The 16120-nt window shown below is 34.5% G+C and overlaps 1 protein-coding gene across 2 annotated transcripts in view; it reads right to left on the bottom strand.

Annotated features, from left to right (window-relative positions):
- Positions 1-16120, bottom strand: part of DCLK1 (doublecortin like kinase 1) — a 390620-nt gene that overhangs the window by 108297 nt on the left and 266203 nt on the right. For both annotated transcript variants that reach the window (XM_031960701.1, XM_003764516.2), the window contains exon 5: positions 2020-2136. In XM_031960701.1, the coding sequence (XP_031816561.1) occupies positions 2020-2136 (117 nt within the window). The remainder of the gene's footprint in view (positions 1-2019; positions 2137-16120) is intronic.

The raw sequence follows: 16120 nt of genomic DNA, 5'->3' as shown, positions 1-16120 counted from the left end.
ATGGGGAGAAAGCACAATGGAAGGAGCATTAAATCTGGAATTGAGGCATTCAGACGCATAGCTTGACTCTGCCACTTATTTTCTTTGTGACCCTGGACAAGTCCTTTTATTTCTCTGGGCACCAGTATTTCAGCTACAAAATGGAATAGATTAAGTTAATCTCTGATAAATTAATATGGGTCATGGAGCCCACTACAAATGTTAAAGTATAAATTTCAGTTATATCATATATTTATCATCTTTCTTAAAAGAACATCTGTTTCCATTTTTATGTCACTAAAAGAATATATAATCTCATAAACAGCAGAACCTCATTGCTGAAAGACTTTTCCCATTCTACATTCTTCAATAGGAAAGATGCTTAAAATAAATTTAAATCACAGAATATTTTAAAGATAAGATGCTCATATGGTCAGTCACAGTATGATCTGGGTTCAAATCTCACGCCTGATACTAAATAGTTGTTTGATTCTGGACAAATCATTGTGCCTCAGGCAACTTCCCAGGATTTATCTAAATCAGATTGGTTGCAGGAGTCATGAAGAACTATAGTAGGGTGGCTACAGTGTCAGAGGATAAAAGGGAGCATATAGGAGAGATGTTACGGAGATGCAATTGCCAGACCTTGGCAACAGATTGGATGAGGGGTGGGGTGGAGATAGTGAGGCATAAAAATAACTCTAAGATTGTGAATGGGAGGGCGCAGGAAGATGGCTCTCTATGATAGGGAAGGGGAGAGGCACATTTACGAGACAAGATAATGAGGCCTGCTTTGGACATGTTTAGTCTAAGGAGGTTAATGAATTTTGATAAGCTTGAGTTCTTGTGATGAGTTAATTAATATCTAATTCATTTTATTGATTCCGTTAGTAAGTTTTATAAACATTTCTCTCCTTGATTTGTAATTAAAGTTGGATTTTTAATGACGCTAACTCTAAAAACACTTAAGTGGCAAATGAAAGGCCACTGTGGAAAAAAGATTATTTGTTAAAAATCTGAATATACATACTACATGTTTCATTATAAACATACACAGACTGAAAGACATCAGACATGTTTTTGTATGAATTGATTACAAACAGATCTTTTTCTAATACTTCCATATGAAATAATCTTAAGTTTTCTGGATAAATGATTATTATGTGCTAATGAATTGTATAAAGTCTGTCATTTCATTGGTATATGAACTCTTGATTCTTGGCAAATTATAGTCTAGATCTAGCACAGAAATTAAATGATTCGTTTAGGGTGAGACAGTCAGGAGATATCAGAGAATTCCTATGTCTAAAGCCATCTATTATGCTATACTCTATTTCAGGTATTATCAATCAGTTATAATTATTTCCTCATAAGTGCCATCAGTATCCCACATTATTTCACTCATAACTTGTGGATTATTCAGGTGAAAAGGAACCATTATTATCTAGAGAGGTGGTGGTGGTGGTGAGAAAAAGACATGATGTGTGGGTGGTTACAAGGATGACTTTTCTTAGGGCTGGGACTGGGTCTGGTTCAAGATGGGTAAAATTTTTCAATAGGCTGTCTTGATTCTCTGTTCCCCTCCCACCTGCTTTTGGGAGATTCTCTCTATATTCATGTTACCCTTGAGTGGCGAAGATTACAATTATGGAGCCTCATTTGGGAAGAATGTATACTCTTACTAATGGTTTTTCAAGCTTAACACAAAGGAATAAATCTAGTGGTAAAAGTTTCTGGAATCCTAATGAGTTGGTGGGAAAGTAATGGACAGATGGCTTTATGTGGTCCCTCAAATGTTTTGAAAGTCCAGATAATCTACTAGATGATCTTTCCATCTGATATGCTTCCAATTTCCACAACTAACATGCTATCCTATAATAGATCTATGAAATAAACTATAACATTCTAAAATTGTAAACTGGAACTTTACACCATTTTATAAGCACCACACAAAGACTTCACACACACACTATTCACTAGGATTCAAAAATTAAAGTGACAAGGACAGCTGTTTCAGAATAATTATCTTCATTACTTTACCTGAGCTGGTTGAAGCAGGGGATTTGCTGCGCCTTGATGGACCAGGACTCTTGGTGGTGCTCCTGCGGGATGTTGAAGCTATTTTGGTGTAGGAAGTGGATTTTACCACTCGACATTCTAAGGAATGGAAGATAAAAACAGATTATTGTTTAAAATTGTCAGTGATGATACAGGATTAAAATAGCTTTACGTGAGAGAGACACATTTAAACATAAGAACAAGCATTGGGTCAGACCTATGATCCATCTACTTGGGGATTTTTGTCTCTAACAATGGTGCTAAGGGTTATGTTGTGAAAGGACATAGGTGTTTTCCCTGATATTAAAGTAAGTCTAACCATAAGCATAAAATTACTTTCATTCTGGGAAACAGTTGGGTAGAATAGCAACTGCATATAACAAATAATGAAGATAGCTAAAAGGGAGTTGCTATAGTTGCTAGTTTGCTTTCTTTATCTTATATCCTTAAGCATTCTTAATGTAGGCTCTAAGGGTCTGTGGATAAATTTCAAGGAATCTATTAACTTAAATGTGAGAAAAAATTTTTTAAAAATTTTTCATTAATTGAAGTTAGCATTTCCCTTAGTTATTTTAAAACATTATTTTGCGAAGTGGTCCATAGGCCAAAGGGATCCATGACTCACAAAAGATGAAGAACTAGTACTGTATAACAAAAACATAGTATATAGTTCTCTGTGTGTATGTTTTCCATCTAAATTCTTATTTCTTCTAAGAAAAATGACAGAGGGAAAGTGAGCCTCGTAAATCAAAACATAAGCACCACTTCTGAGGTGATGCAAGTTTCTGTCAATTATGACAGGTCTGAGTAAAGTAAAACACATTTGTTGTTTCTGGATAATCCTCTGGTGAAAAATAACCCAACCAGTAACTGCAGCTCTTCTCAGTTTGAGGGAAATAATACCATTTGTTCATAAGAGACAACAGTAAAATCAATGGAGAGGCAATATTGCCTTCCTACACTGACAAAGAGAGATGTTCAGATTAAAGCTTCTATACACCCACACAGTTTTGTAGACATGCTCACAATATGCCTGTAAAATGGTTCCTGGACTGGGGTGGGAAGAAACAATTTGATTTTCATCAGAATTTCAATCCTTTGTTTTCAAGCTTACTAAATTCAACTGTTTCAAACAGCAAAGAATCATTTTCATCTGTGTTGGCCAACTGCATTAACATTATGCAAGTTACAACATTTTGCAAATTTGGATTTCTGAATTTGGGATTATACCTTCAAACTTTAAATTTAAATTTTAAACTTTAAACTTAATTTAATGTCTGAAAGTTCCAGATATGATTCTAGTGACTGACATGAACATGAAAGACAGTTTCACTTTCTTGCCATATCGCATCTTATTCTTAACATACAAAAATGGTTTCTTTTTTTCCCCTTTATCTAAAGTGCCTTTAAATATACATCTTTCCATATTTTTTCTGTCAATAAAACCTGCACCAAAGCTTGGAATGTTGAAAAAACCCAGAACTGTAAGCATATGCTGAGCTGATGATAGAAAGACTGAAGAAGGTAGAAAGAACGAAGTAGGAGATTCTCTCTTGTGATGAATGTTTGGGTCCATAGGCTTTAGATTGTTGGAGGCAAACCAAAATGGAGGAGGAAATTCTATCTTGAATTATGATTAGTTGTTTCTCTTTCATGTTTTTTTAATGGCAAAAGGATATCAAATTCACTACTGACTTCCTGAGTCTGCCTAAGGGCCCTCCCCACCCCCAACAGTCACTTAAGATGTTTGTCCCTAAGGAATGACCAGGATGTCAAGTTCCCCAGAAAAAATTTCTCTAGCAGAGTTTTCTGTTTCTTAGAAGAGGATCATATAAGGAAATGTCATCCAAAAAAACATAAAAATGAAATAGTCAAGAAAGAAAAAAGCAAATTACTAACATCAGGGGGTCTGGCCAAAAGAAATTTCAAAGCGCTGGGTCAAACCATATTGTACTGTGATTTTACTTAGAGTCTGAATGTGTGTGCATGCACATATTTTAATTTCAATGATAGAATTTTTGTTCTAATCTCAATACATATCTGTGAATCTATTGCTTTGCCCCATACAGTTGAAATAAATAACTGCAATGTTACAACACAAAGATGTGATAATGTCTAATATAATGACCAAATCTTATCAGCACATGGTTAATTTAGTCAACTAAAGAGATAAATATCAAAAAAGAGCTGACTATAACCTATGATATTATGCCATTTTGACATGGCCTTATAGAAACTTCCATAAGATTTCAGTGGAAATAATTTAAGAACATGGGAAATCCCTATTTCCAATAAAATATTTTCTTCCCATCTTCTAACTTTTAAAAATAAGAGGTAAGATATGGGATCTACATAGAAGGAAAGACAGGGGAAAATAAAATGGTTGAAAAGAAAATCTAAAGTAAGAAACTTCAGAAAATTAAGGCAATTCTTTTGTAATAGTCTGAATGCTACATACAGAAACAGCCAATGGAAAGGTATCACCTTCCCACTGTGAAAATAATAACTCAATTTGATGAACGAAATATACCAGATAAACTAAAGGAAACTAATGCTACCATTTCCATAATTATACATATTTTTTAAAATGCTAAATTTACACCTTCACTATGTATGTTGCAGACTGAAAAGATCTATTATCTTAGGGGCACATGGGGACTGAATGATAATTACTAAGAATTGCAAGATCTGGAAATAATTTCTACTATTTGCCTTCAGGATAAGAATAAAGCAACAAGGGCCTTACACTGGTGACTATATTGGTCCTAAAAAAGATGAGGCCAAACAGCAAAAGAACAACAAAGATGAAAAAATTTATCGTCATTGCTTTTTTCTTAGATCAAAGAGCAAATTCAGTTTAGGACTAATGTAGAGCCAAGCCCTAAGGCAAAACAATCTCTTGCCCATTAAATTTTAGATTTTAAATGTTTTAATTAATTTAGATGAGTATTATATTTTATAGTGGTAAAAATGCAGTGAAGAAGAGCAAATGCTTAATTAGTTTAGGGAGAATGCCAAAACTCAGCTGGTTTGAAACCAAATGTTGGAAACATTGTGAATAATGCAATCTAAATGACCAAGAAAGTACAAAAGTTTATTTGCTGACACAAAGGACTTTGATGAAGATTCTGGCAAGGAAGAAACCCTGCAACCCCTGCTTGCTTATAGGGTTTGCTTTTTAGGGGATACACTTGAATATGCTGATAGAACCTATCATTCTGATTTCTCTTCATTTTTACCCCAGGTTTCCTTAGAACAAAGATAAAGGGATCCTTTAGTGGTCTGGTGAAACCCCTCCATCCTATGTCTGATTATTATATTTATGTTATTGGAAGAAATATTAAGTTTCTTTTAGAAGTTAGTGAAAATAAAAATGTAATTTTCCCCATTCAAGTTCAAATATTCCCTGATATTTTTTCATGGAGGTTCCTGGATCCCAGGTGAAAAACCCCTTATTCTAGGCGGCTATGAGTGGAGCTATGATGAGAGATGGACCATAAGGATGGTGATAGTAAAGGACACTAGGTAAGCCTCTTGTAAGAACAAATGATGAAGGCTCTTTTACTGTGGCTATAGATCTTGACCTATTTAAACACTGGAATCATAAAGGAAAATTTTCTACTCAGCAAAATAAGGTGAGCATTTAATCTATATCTTAAATCTCTATTACCATCCTAGCCCTAGGATTGTCTTGACAGAAGAAGGCTTAAGGGTCTTACCATCTGACTTGATGCTATTGTTTCCCAATTCTATCTCTTGATAAAAGATCAGTAATAAAATTAACAGGATTATTATTATTATCAAGGGTACAACACTTCAGCTGCTCTAAAGCTTTACTGAACTCTTTTGTTTCTGAGTCTGAGACCAAGACCTCCTAAGCTGATGTTCCCTTTCCTGGACATCACTTCTTCCTCCCTCATAAGGATCCCAATCAGCCCTATCTCTTTTGTTCCCATGTCATTCCACCCTATTCTTTCACTGTTTATTCTAAACAACTTTTCATGTTAGATCAGTATTTACTATTGAAAATTACTTAGTACATATTTGTGTTTAATTTTCTCTGTACATGTTTCTTCTAAATAGAATGTTTCATTTTTGTCTTCAGATTCACAGAGCCTGGTACCAAGAGAGTTTGCCCCCAAATAAATGCTTATTGAGTCGAACTGAATTAAACATATAACATTACTTTGTCTTTTAAAAGTTAATCACAACAGAACAAGAAAGTTTTTATTTTTCTTCTAAAATATGCTTTTAATTAATTCTTTCTTTTAAGAATTCCCCACAACCTTCAGGAATCATTTTGGGAGCTACTATTATCACCTTCTTTGAGAAATTGGTTAAGAGGATTGTTTGCATATAGTCAACACTACATGTATCCTGGGACTTTATAAAAGTAGTAGAAATGTATCCCCTATCTTGAGAGAAGCTTGCACTTAGCAAATGCACAGATAGTGAATATATAACTGATCATTTCTTGATAGCAAGGACTGCTTTTGTTTTTGTTTATATATTTGCAGTACCCAGCACAATATTTGGAGCATAGCAGATAGCGGATAAATTCTTGTTGTTACAAATATGTAAATGGAAAACATTAACAGTAATAACAAAAAATTGAAGTTAAATAATGACCAAGCTTGACCCCAGAAAAGAAATATGAAAATGCAGCTCCTTCCGTTTTTTGCAGATGTGAGGGACTAGGTATGGCTGACTAAATGTAATATTAGGCTCAACTAATGGATTGGTTATCTTTGCTGAACCCTTTATTTATCCTTTAAAAATCTTTTATATATCATGATAAGGGAAGGATTTCTTAAAGTGAGAAGGAAAAGGGATATATTGAGAAATTTGAGTTACAGAAAACAAAAGATATCAATAACAATGCTTGCTGAATATAAGAATGAATCTTGAAAGGCAAAAATTTCACAGGCTTCTGGAGCTTCAGCTGGTGCTTATATTCACTGCTCTAGGGAAGGCTAACTGAAATACTGTTGCAAGTCACTTCAGAAACAAAAATTAAATAAAAGGACATCACCAACATCCTCGAAAGAACCCGATTGTCACATTGGACCACAGTCTTAATTTTGGCTTTTACTTTTTAGTGTATGTATTAGGTAAAAAGTGATTGGAGTTCTTCCAGACTTGCAGTATAGTTGCTAAACAATGCTTTTAAACACAGAATGAACTTGGTTTTTGACATGTGCCAGAATAAGTTCTCTTTAAAAAAAAAACAAAATAAAACCCTATCTGATCTTGATTCTTGATTCTTAATCACTTAAAAGAACAATTTCACATTTAAGGATTCACCAAGGACAATGAATAAATTTTGCTCCTGACTGTTCCAGACTTACAAAGATGATCACTGGAGTACAGTACTTTTTTTCAATTTGGTAAAAATGTAGATACTTATAATGGAGAAAAAAAAAGAAAAACAGCTACATTTCATTTTGTTGCTATATGCAAATAAGTGCCTAAAACATCTTGAAACAACGACAAAGGACAAAACTGGTCATTAGGAATCTTTTAATTTGATGTTTAGTCAATAATACAACTTTTCTATTTTTTTCTCATATAAATATTCAGTGACACTTATAAACCATGCAAGCTAAGTTTGCGGCTGAGCAGCCAATAAAGCTAGAATATTTTGAGAAAGTAAGAAATGAACACATTTTGGAAAGAAAAGTCACAAGCACTGGAGATGAAAAACACTTTAAAGTTTATGTAGTCCAATAGTTTCATTTTCCAGATGAAAAAACTGGAAAAGAGAGGTAAATTGAATTTTATATAGGCAATCAATATTGTGGTAAGGATGGACAGCTGTAGTACAGAATTTTAGTAACTGAGACTCAACTCAAATCTCCATTCATATGCATATAAGCACAATAAACATCAAATTGGATCAATAATTTTTTTATTTTTTATTTCTGTTACAGGCTAAGCATTCCAGATGATACACAACACATACCCAAATGTGGTCTAGCTGGCTAGAGAGCACTTCATGAAACTAAGAGCAGCACTTCCAAGTGCTTACTGAATTGACTGCAGAAGCCTTACATGGCTCTGCAAATAGCTTTGTGGTTCCATGATTTTTATAATATTAACATCAAAAGAGGGAATCACTCGGAATGCTTGATGGCCCTGTGCACATACCCACAATAATTTTAAATTGTCACAAGCAAGTTAACAACTCCAGTCTCTTCTGCCAGGTTTTCTCTTCCTGCCATTGAAGTCCCCCTTCGTTCCTTTACATGTTTATTGTTCTGGTTAGCATTAAATGTTAATTTTTATCTTCACACAAGGTTGTAGCCAAGTGTCTTCCCTTTTATACATCCCCAGATTCTTTTTAATACCTCATTCTACTAACATGTTCTCCAACCAATGTCCTGTTCTGAATTTCAGCCAAAGTTCTCTCTTCTGCTTTTCAATCCCCAACTCTCCCTCCCCCCATCCTTTAGCACAAGCTGTCCTCTCATGCCTGAATGCTTCCTTCACCTTCTATTCTCTATTTTTTGGGATGCCTATCTTCATTTAATACTCAGATGAAATACCACATCCAACACAAAGTTATTCCTCATTTCCTAATTATTAGAACTTCTCCCCATGCACCTCACCCAACTGTTTGTATTTCATTAACATTTATTGTGTATTTTCTTATTAGTGTACATATTTCTCTCTACTGCATAAATAGAATGTAAACTTTTCAAGAGAAGAGCTATTTCCTTTTTTGTTTGTTTGTTTGTTTGTTTCCAGCACCTAATATGCCTGGAATACATAAAGTACCTAACAATGTTTAATGATTTGAGATTAATTTAAATTAGCATTTTTCTTGAAAAATCTTACTCTTTCTTGATACTAAGTGTTCTGATTTTCTTCCTATCTTTGTGACACTTTTTTTTCTGATTAATAATTATGGGCTCTTTTAAGATTCCTGTAAAATTCAATCTTGACTTCCCTCTTTTTTATTTCTTAGTCACTAAGGGTTCATTTGTTCAAACTTCAACCATTACTTTTATTCTATTTCAACTATCAGTTTTTTCTATTAACTTTTTAATCTTTCCTTTTGTGGCACAATGGATAAGAAATGGAACCTAAAGTCAGGCAAAATGCTCAGTTCAAAATCCAAATCCAGGCTTGGACACTTACTAGCTGTGTGACCCTATGCAAGTCAATTAACTTTTGCTTCATTTTCCTCATCTACAAAATAGGTATACTAATAGTACCTATTTCTAGGGATACCATCTTCCCAGGATTGGCCGGGGGATAAAATAAGATGATATTTGTAAAGTGTTTTGCAAAGTGCTTAATGTACTCTAGAAATGTTGCTATAGAGGATTATGATATTCTAGAATTGATGAGTACATCAGCAGCCATCTAATCCAACCATAACTTGAAAGGAATTCCCATTAAATATATTTGACAAGTAATAATCTATCTTGTGCCCAAAGACCTCCAACAAGGTATTAACAACGAAGTAATCCATTCCATTCTTAGATGACTCTAATTGTTTTTTCCTGACTTGAAACCTAAATTGTGCTCTATGAAATTTCTACCTATCATGTCTAGCTCTTCTCTCTGGGGACAAACAAATTCAATACCTCTTCCATATGTCAGACTTTCAAATTTGGACACATGAATTATTTCTAATCCTTTCCCTCAACCAAGTTATCTTTTCTCCCATTTAAACATAAATAATTCATTCAATCAATCCTTAAGTGACAATGAGTGAAACAAAGTCCCAAGTCATCCCGATTGCCCCTCTACCCTGCCAGATACTTTATGTTCCCCACTATGTTCTAACACTATGTTCCCCAAAATTGAACATAGTATTCCAGATGTAGTCTAACCAACACTTAGTACAGTGACTGTTACTTTATTCCTTGAAGCAATGTCTTTCTTTTCTTTCATATTCATATCAGTCTTTTCCAACAACTTCCTTCTTTCCTCATCATACATGTTTCTCTTTTTATCATCATAATTTGATTTCTGACAATTTCTCATTCTTCTTGTGTTGACTTTCCCAAATCTAGTGTGCATGCCAGATTATAGCTATCTTTCCTTTCTTTTTTTATCACAGCTCTGGGAGGGAGTGGTCACTTTCAGTCTGTCACCTTCTAAATAATTTATATTACTTTTATATGATTTCCATTTAAATCTCCCCACTGAATATGAAACAAACAACATTAAAACCAAGATGATCTCTTTTTTCCCAAAATGGTTTCTCACCTACTTCTTCATGTAACTATTGGTGTTACTTATTTCCTTGTACCTAAGGCCTACAATCTTACACTCAATTTATCAATTCCCTACATCCAATTAATCAGTAAATCCTGTTGTTTCTTTCTCCACAATATGTCTCAGATCTGATTCATCAATTCTACTTCCACAGCCCCCTGACTCTTGTCCAGATTTGTATGCATAGATCTCTTAAAGCACCTACTCACTGGCCAGACTGCTTTATTTCATTTTGTACACTGTTGCATGATTAATATTTCTACTACTATGTTTTATCACTGGTCATCTGCTCAAGTACTTGCCATCAGTCCTTCATATTTACAGTATCTAATCCAACATTTTATACAGTCAAAGGTCATTATCCAAACCATCAATTTTTACCAGTCCTTAATGGAATTTGATTTCTGCATTGCATTCAGGATATATGAAATATGGCTGTGAGTCACAGAATACTATAGTTCTGAGTATCACTCAGACGGCAACAGAAAGGCATATGAATGGAAAGCACTTATTAAACACTTACTATATGCAAAACATAATGCTAAGTATTAGGGATATAAAACCAAAACACTTTCTGTCCTTACAGAGTTTATATTCCAAAGATGAAGACAACATCTAGTGGAATGATGTTAAGAGAAGGTCATTTTCATTTGGAAAATCACAGAGATACTGAGTGGAACAGAATGATAGACCCTTTCCTGTACCAAAAATTGTTCTGTTTTGATTATGGTTTCAGAGCTTGTATGGGTAGGGGAGAGTACAAGGTGGATAGGAAAAAGCTTGGGTATGAACATGCCACATCACAAATAAGAAATTACTAAAAAGAGAAGCAAAGGAAATGAAAAAATATGATGGGAAAATAAATTAATGTGCTTCTCTGATACTCTAATGATGTCAGGAGATCCAGAAAGTTTCTACACTTTCATCTCCCACACATTGGCTGAACTCTTTGTAGTAAATTTATGGGTAGTCACAGGAATGAGGAAGAAAGGCTAGTTTGTAATTTGTATTATTAGAAGGAAAGTTTACCTTGATGGTTTACAGAATGCACTCAATTCTTTATATTGAAAAGTGCCATCTTGAAAATAAAGAACAGAATCCAGGTAATGAGCTGATCTTCAATATCGACTGTGATAAACACATGCTTAACACATAAGTCTGATATTAGTCTCTGCAATTTAACTCTTCAACAAGAAATCAGGCTGTTTTTTGGAAGGCACCAAACATAATCAGAAACACTTTAATGTGAAGATATTAACACCTAGAAGTCCTGTACAGATACTGATGTTATTTAGAATAGGAATTCTTCACATTTTGTGTCACAGACCTTTTTTTTCAGTCTGGCTAAGACTGTGGACTCCTCGGCATTAAACTTAAATTCATAAAATCAATTTTTATTCATAAAGTAAAATACAGAGTTATAAAGAAAATAAATTCTATAAAATTATCAGAATCTCCTCTTTCTACATCTACATCTTTATCTAAACAGAAAATAAACAGACTATAGATTGAGAACCTCTGATTTAGAATGAATATTATAGAATATTGGCCTTCATTTGTAGCAAATGGTCCTAGTAGCATCAAAGATAGGAATTAGATTTGTAGTTAGAGATTGTGGTACTCAACTGAAGTAACAGATGGTTGAGGGAAAATGGGATATTTTTAGCTTAGGAGCAATCCTAAACTTGGAGAACATTCCAGAGAAATTTCATGTGCTTTGTAAATTCTTTTAGGGTTATTCCAGAATCTATTGTATTGTAATTATTTATCACTATGGCTTCCACATTAAAAACAGCAGCAGCAACAATAACAATAAACTAATATTTATATAGCATCTATTATGTATCAGGCTCTGTGCTATGCTCTTTACAAATATTATCTCTTTTAATCTTCATGATGTAGATGAGGGGACATAGATACCAAGTTACAGATAAAGAAACTGAGACAAGCAGATTAAATGACTTGCCCAATATCACCAAGCTAATAATAAGTTTGAACTTAGGCATTCCTAACTCCAGGCTTGTCATTATATTTACTATGCCTTCTAGTTGTCCCATGATACCTCCACATAATACCAAAGGTCACAGTCCTCTTGACTAGAGAGGAGAGCATATTTTTTTCTCAATAATATTTTTTCCCAAATATATGTAGAGATAATTTTCAACATTCATTTTTGTGAGATTTTGCATTCCAAATTTTTTTCTCCTTTCTTCCCTTAAATTTCCCCCTCCGCAAGACAGCAAGCAATCTGATATATTAAACATATACAATCTTTTAAAATAAATTTCCATATTTGTCGTGTTATTCAGGAAAAATCAAACCAAAAAGGAAAAAAATGAGAAAGAAAAAGTGAACAAACAAAAAAGATGAAAATGCTTCAATCCACATTCAGTCTTCATAGTTTTCTCTCTCTTTGAATATGGATGGCATTTTCCATCCCATGTATATTAGCATTGTCTTGGATCATTGTTTTGTTGAGAAGAGCTAAGTCTATCAATCATCATATAATCTTGCTGTTACTATATACAATGTTCAAGAAGAGCACATTTTACCACTATATGTAATTTGTATTTGTAATCCACTTTTAGGGTTATAGAATAAAGATGCTTATTGTTTATTGAAGATGAGGATGATTTCATTGTTGTCTTTGTGTATCCAATACTTAGGCAAGGGAACAAGCATTTATATAGCATCTACAATGTTCTAAGCATTGTGTTAAGCATTTAAAAAAATATCTCATTGGATTCTCACAACAACACTCCAAGAGAGGTGCTATTATTATTCCCATTTTACAGTTGAGAAAACTGAGGCAGATGGAATTTAAACCTAAGGTTACATAGCTAGTAAATTCTGACACCGAGTGTAAACTCATCTTCCTGACTCTAGACTCAGGATTCAATCCATTGTACCACCAGGTCCTTCTGAAGACTGTAGGCACTTAATAAATATAGAGATTCAACATTGTGCAGCGAAAAGAGTTCTAGATTTGGAGTCAGAGGAACTCATCTGAATATTTAATTCTCTTAATAACTCTGCCCCTTACTGCTTGTGTGATCTTGGACAAATCACTCAACATCCTAAAGTCTCCATTTCATCATCTAAAAAATGAGGAGGTTGAATTAGATATCCTCTAAGGCTCCTTTCAAGGGTAGATCTTTGATTCTATAAATGCCACAAACCCTATTAGGCCTAAGTAATAAGAACTTTAGAAGTTTGTGGGAATAATCTGGTATATGACCTAAGAAATTACTAGTCTTAGTATTTGAAATAGTTATTATATAAAAGAAAAGAAGGAAGGAAAGAGAAAATGATGAATTAAAATGTGTGGGTAGGTAAACTTACTTTTGAAAACCAATCTTGGAAAATGGACAATTTACCATCCAGATTAAGATTTGACCCAAGCCTATTTTTGGAAGAACACCAAAATGTCACTGTGACCTAGGCTCCACCCTAGGCCAAACCCAGACCTTGGAAGAATAACAAGAAATCATTGGGAAAGACAAATTGTGGCCACCTGGCATTTGTCATATCCAAGATGGAAAGGACCTCAAGCCAAGCAAGAATTGCCAGGGATATAGGAAATTGGTAAAAGGTTTGGTATGCCTCAGGGGCAAAAATGCAGTATCAAAGTGACATAAATTAAAGTAAAATATGAGATTGTTCCTCTTAGAAAAGATGTTCTGTATCTATTTCATATGTGCTATCTCATAATGCTAGGATCTTTTGAGAAAGATTTATGTGAAAATACAGGGTCAAAAGCTAAAACTATTTAAGGACAAGCTGAGGTTCTGATAGGGAATCTGTCTTTAGGGAGTAGTCCAAGACTCAATGAATATGGAGATAAACTGGAGTGTCTGGGGATGAGAGAGCAGTAAAGGAATGATATCCTGGAACAAAGACTATGAAACCTCTTGAAAAGTTGAACTTCAAGTATAGAATAATATATTTGGTTTTGGGGAAGAGAATAATAGGATCTTCTTGAGTAATGATTCATCAAAGCTCCATCTTAGATATTGAGACAAAAATGTGTTCTCTCCAGGAGAACTAGAGCAATTTTGGCTAGAGAAACCAAGGTTGGGGAAGTGAGAAAAGATCCATAAAGGATTATAACAGGAAACAAATCAAATAAAAAGGAATTGGGGAACAGGAGAATTTGAATGTCCTAAGTGACAGTATTAAGCATGTAAAAAAATGCTTCCCCCTTTAGGGGAAGATGGAATGTATCTTGGGGAACACTATGATGGAATCAAGTATATGGGATACCATATTGTTCAGATATGTTGCTTACTTTCAACCTTTGAACAGATGGGTAGAAAATTCAGAGCAGGTTGGTTTCTCCTAAAGGCCAGTTTATCTCCATGGGAGTTGGGAAAATAATTTAAGAAGTTTAAGAAGTACATGCTTTCATGCAAGTTGTGAGAACAGCACATTTTCCATTCCAGGATTCTGTGAAGTGGGCATTGAGCTTGACAGTAACTGGGGCACACAGGATAATCTGTTGAATGCTAGACATGTCCGAAACAATAATAGGTGGGAATACAGAAAACATTACTACATTTGAGGTATAGATCATTGGCTAGATTCCTCCATGATATAGTGAAAAGTTACCCGAGAAAGAATATTCAAATCTGAGTCTGTTTGGAAAATAATTATGCTTATTACTTTCCCTCTGCTGAACTTGGGGAAATAATGCTGGCCCAAGACCTTCCACATAAATTCTTCTTTGGCCTTCAAGTTTGTTAAGGGTATTTTTGGGGAAAAACAACTTGACAACCACATAAGGAATGAATAGTCAAATATAAACATGGGACCAGTGTAGAAGTTACAATGAATACCAAGTTGATTGAAGATCTCATTACAATGCTGGCAGATTTCAATAACTACTAACAAGAGTCTAATATTCAAAAAACAGAACATCATTCCATCTCTATATTAAGATGATAAAGCCCTGGTCAAAGTAGTGTGTCTAGATCAGGGCTTTTCCTTTTAAAGAGCATACAGAGAATTTGAGAGATGATCACTTCAGAGAAAGTAACTAACTAAATGGCTAAAGCTTTGGGAAAATGGGACCTAAAAGTGTAAGCATGACAGCTTCTGAATAAAAGAAAAGTTGGAGAGGCTTAATAATCATCTTCAAGTTCATGAAGAACTTTTATAAGGAAACCAGTAAGGAGCTGTTTCACATCTAAAATAAGGATGGAACAAGATGGAACCAGCTAAAATTATAGCAGGGGAAATTTGGCTTTGGTACAAGAGAAAATATTTAGACAAGAAGGAATGATCGACTCAGGAACAGGTTGCCAAGGAAAGCTATATATTCCTTCCATGAAGACCCTTTCCTCAAAACAAGACAGGCAAATGATTTTACTCCTTGTTGTAGATTTGTTGGCTGGGTAGGTAGATGGTGCAGTGGATAGAACACTGTTCTTGGAATTAGAAAGACTCTTCTTCATGAGTTCAAATCTGGCCTCAGACACTTATTAACTGTGTGATCCTGACATGTCCCTACCCTGTTTGTCTCACTTTCTATTTGTAAAAGTTGGAGAAAGAAATGGCAAACCATTCCAATATCTTTACCAAGAAAGTCTCAAATGGGATCACAAAGCCTCAGATAAGACTAAAATAAATGAACAACAATTTGGTAGAATCTGTGACATCTTTGAGGGGCTTGAAGGAACAACTCATAATGTGCCTTCCAGCAAGGATCCATGCTGGGGTAACTTGAGGCAGTGAGATAGCATAGCAGATAGAAACCTTTGAGCCAGAAAGTTTGTAGTTCCAATGCTGTCTTATGCATGCTAGCCGTGGGACCCTGAACAAGCCATTTAAGCTCTCTCTGTTTCAATCTCCTCAT

Source organism: Sarcophilus harrisii, chromosome 3, assembly GCF_902635505.1.
Source record: "Sarcophilus harrisii chromosome 3, mSarHar1.11, whole genome shotgun sequence".
In the NCBI taxonomy this organism is placed as follows: domain Eukaryota; kingdom Metazoa; phylum Chordata; class Mammalia; order Dasyuromorphia; family Dasyuridae; genus Sarcophilus; species Sarcophilus harrisii.
Note: the sequence above shows the minus strand (reverse complement) of the source record. Positions and strands in the feature narration are given on the sequence as shown.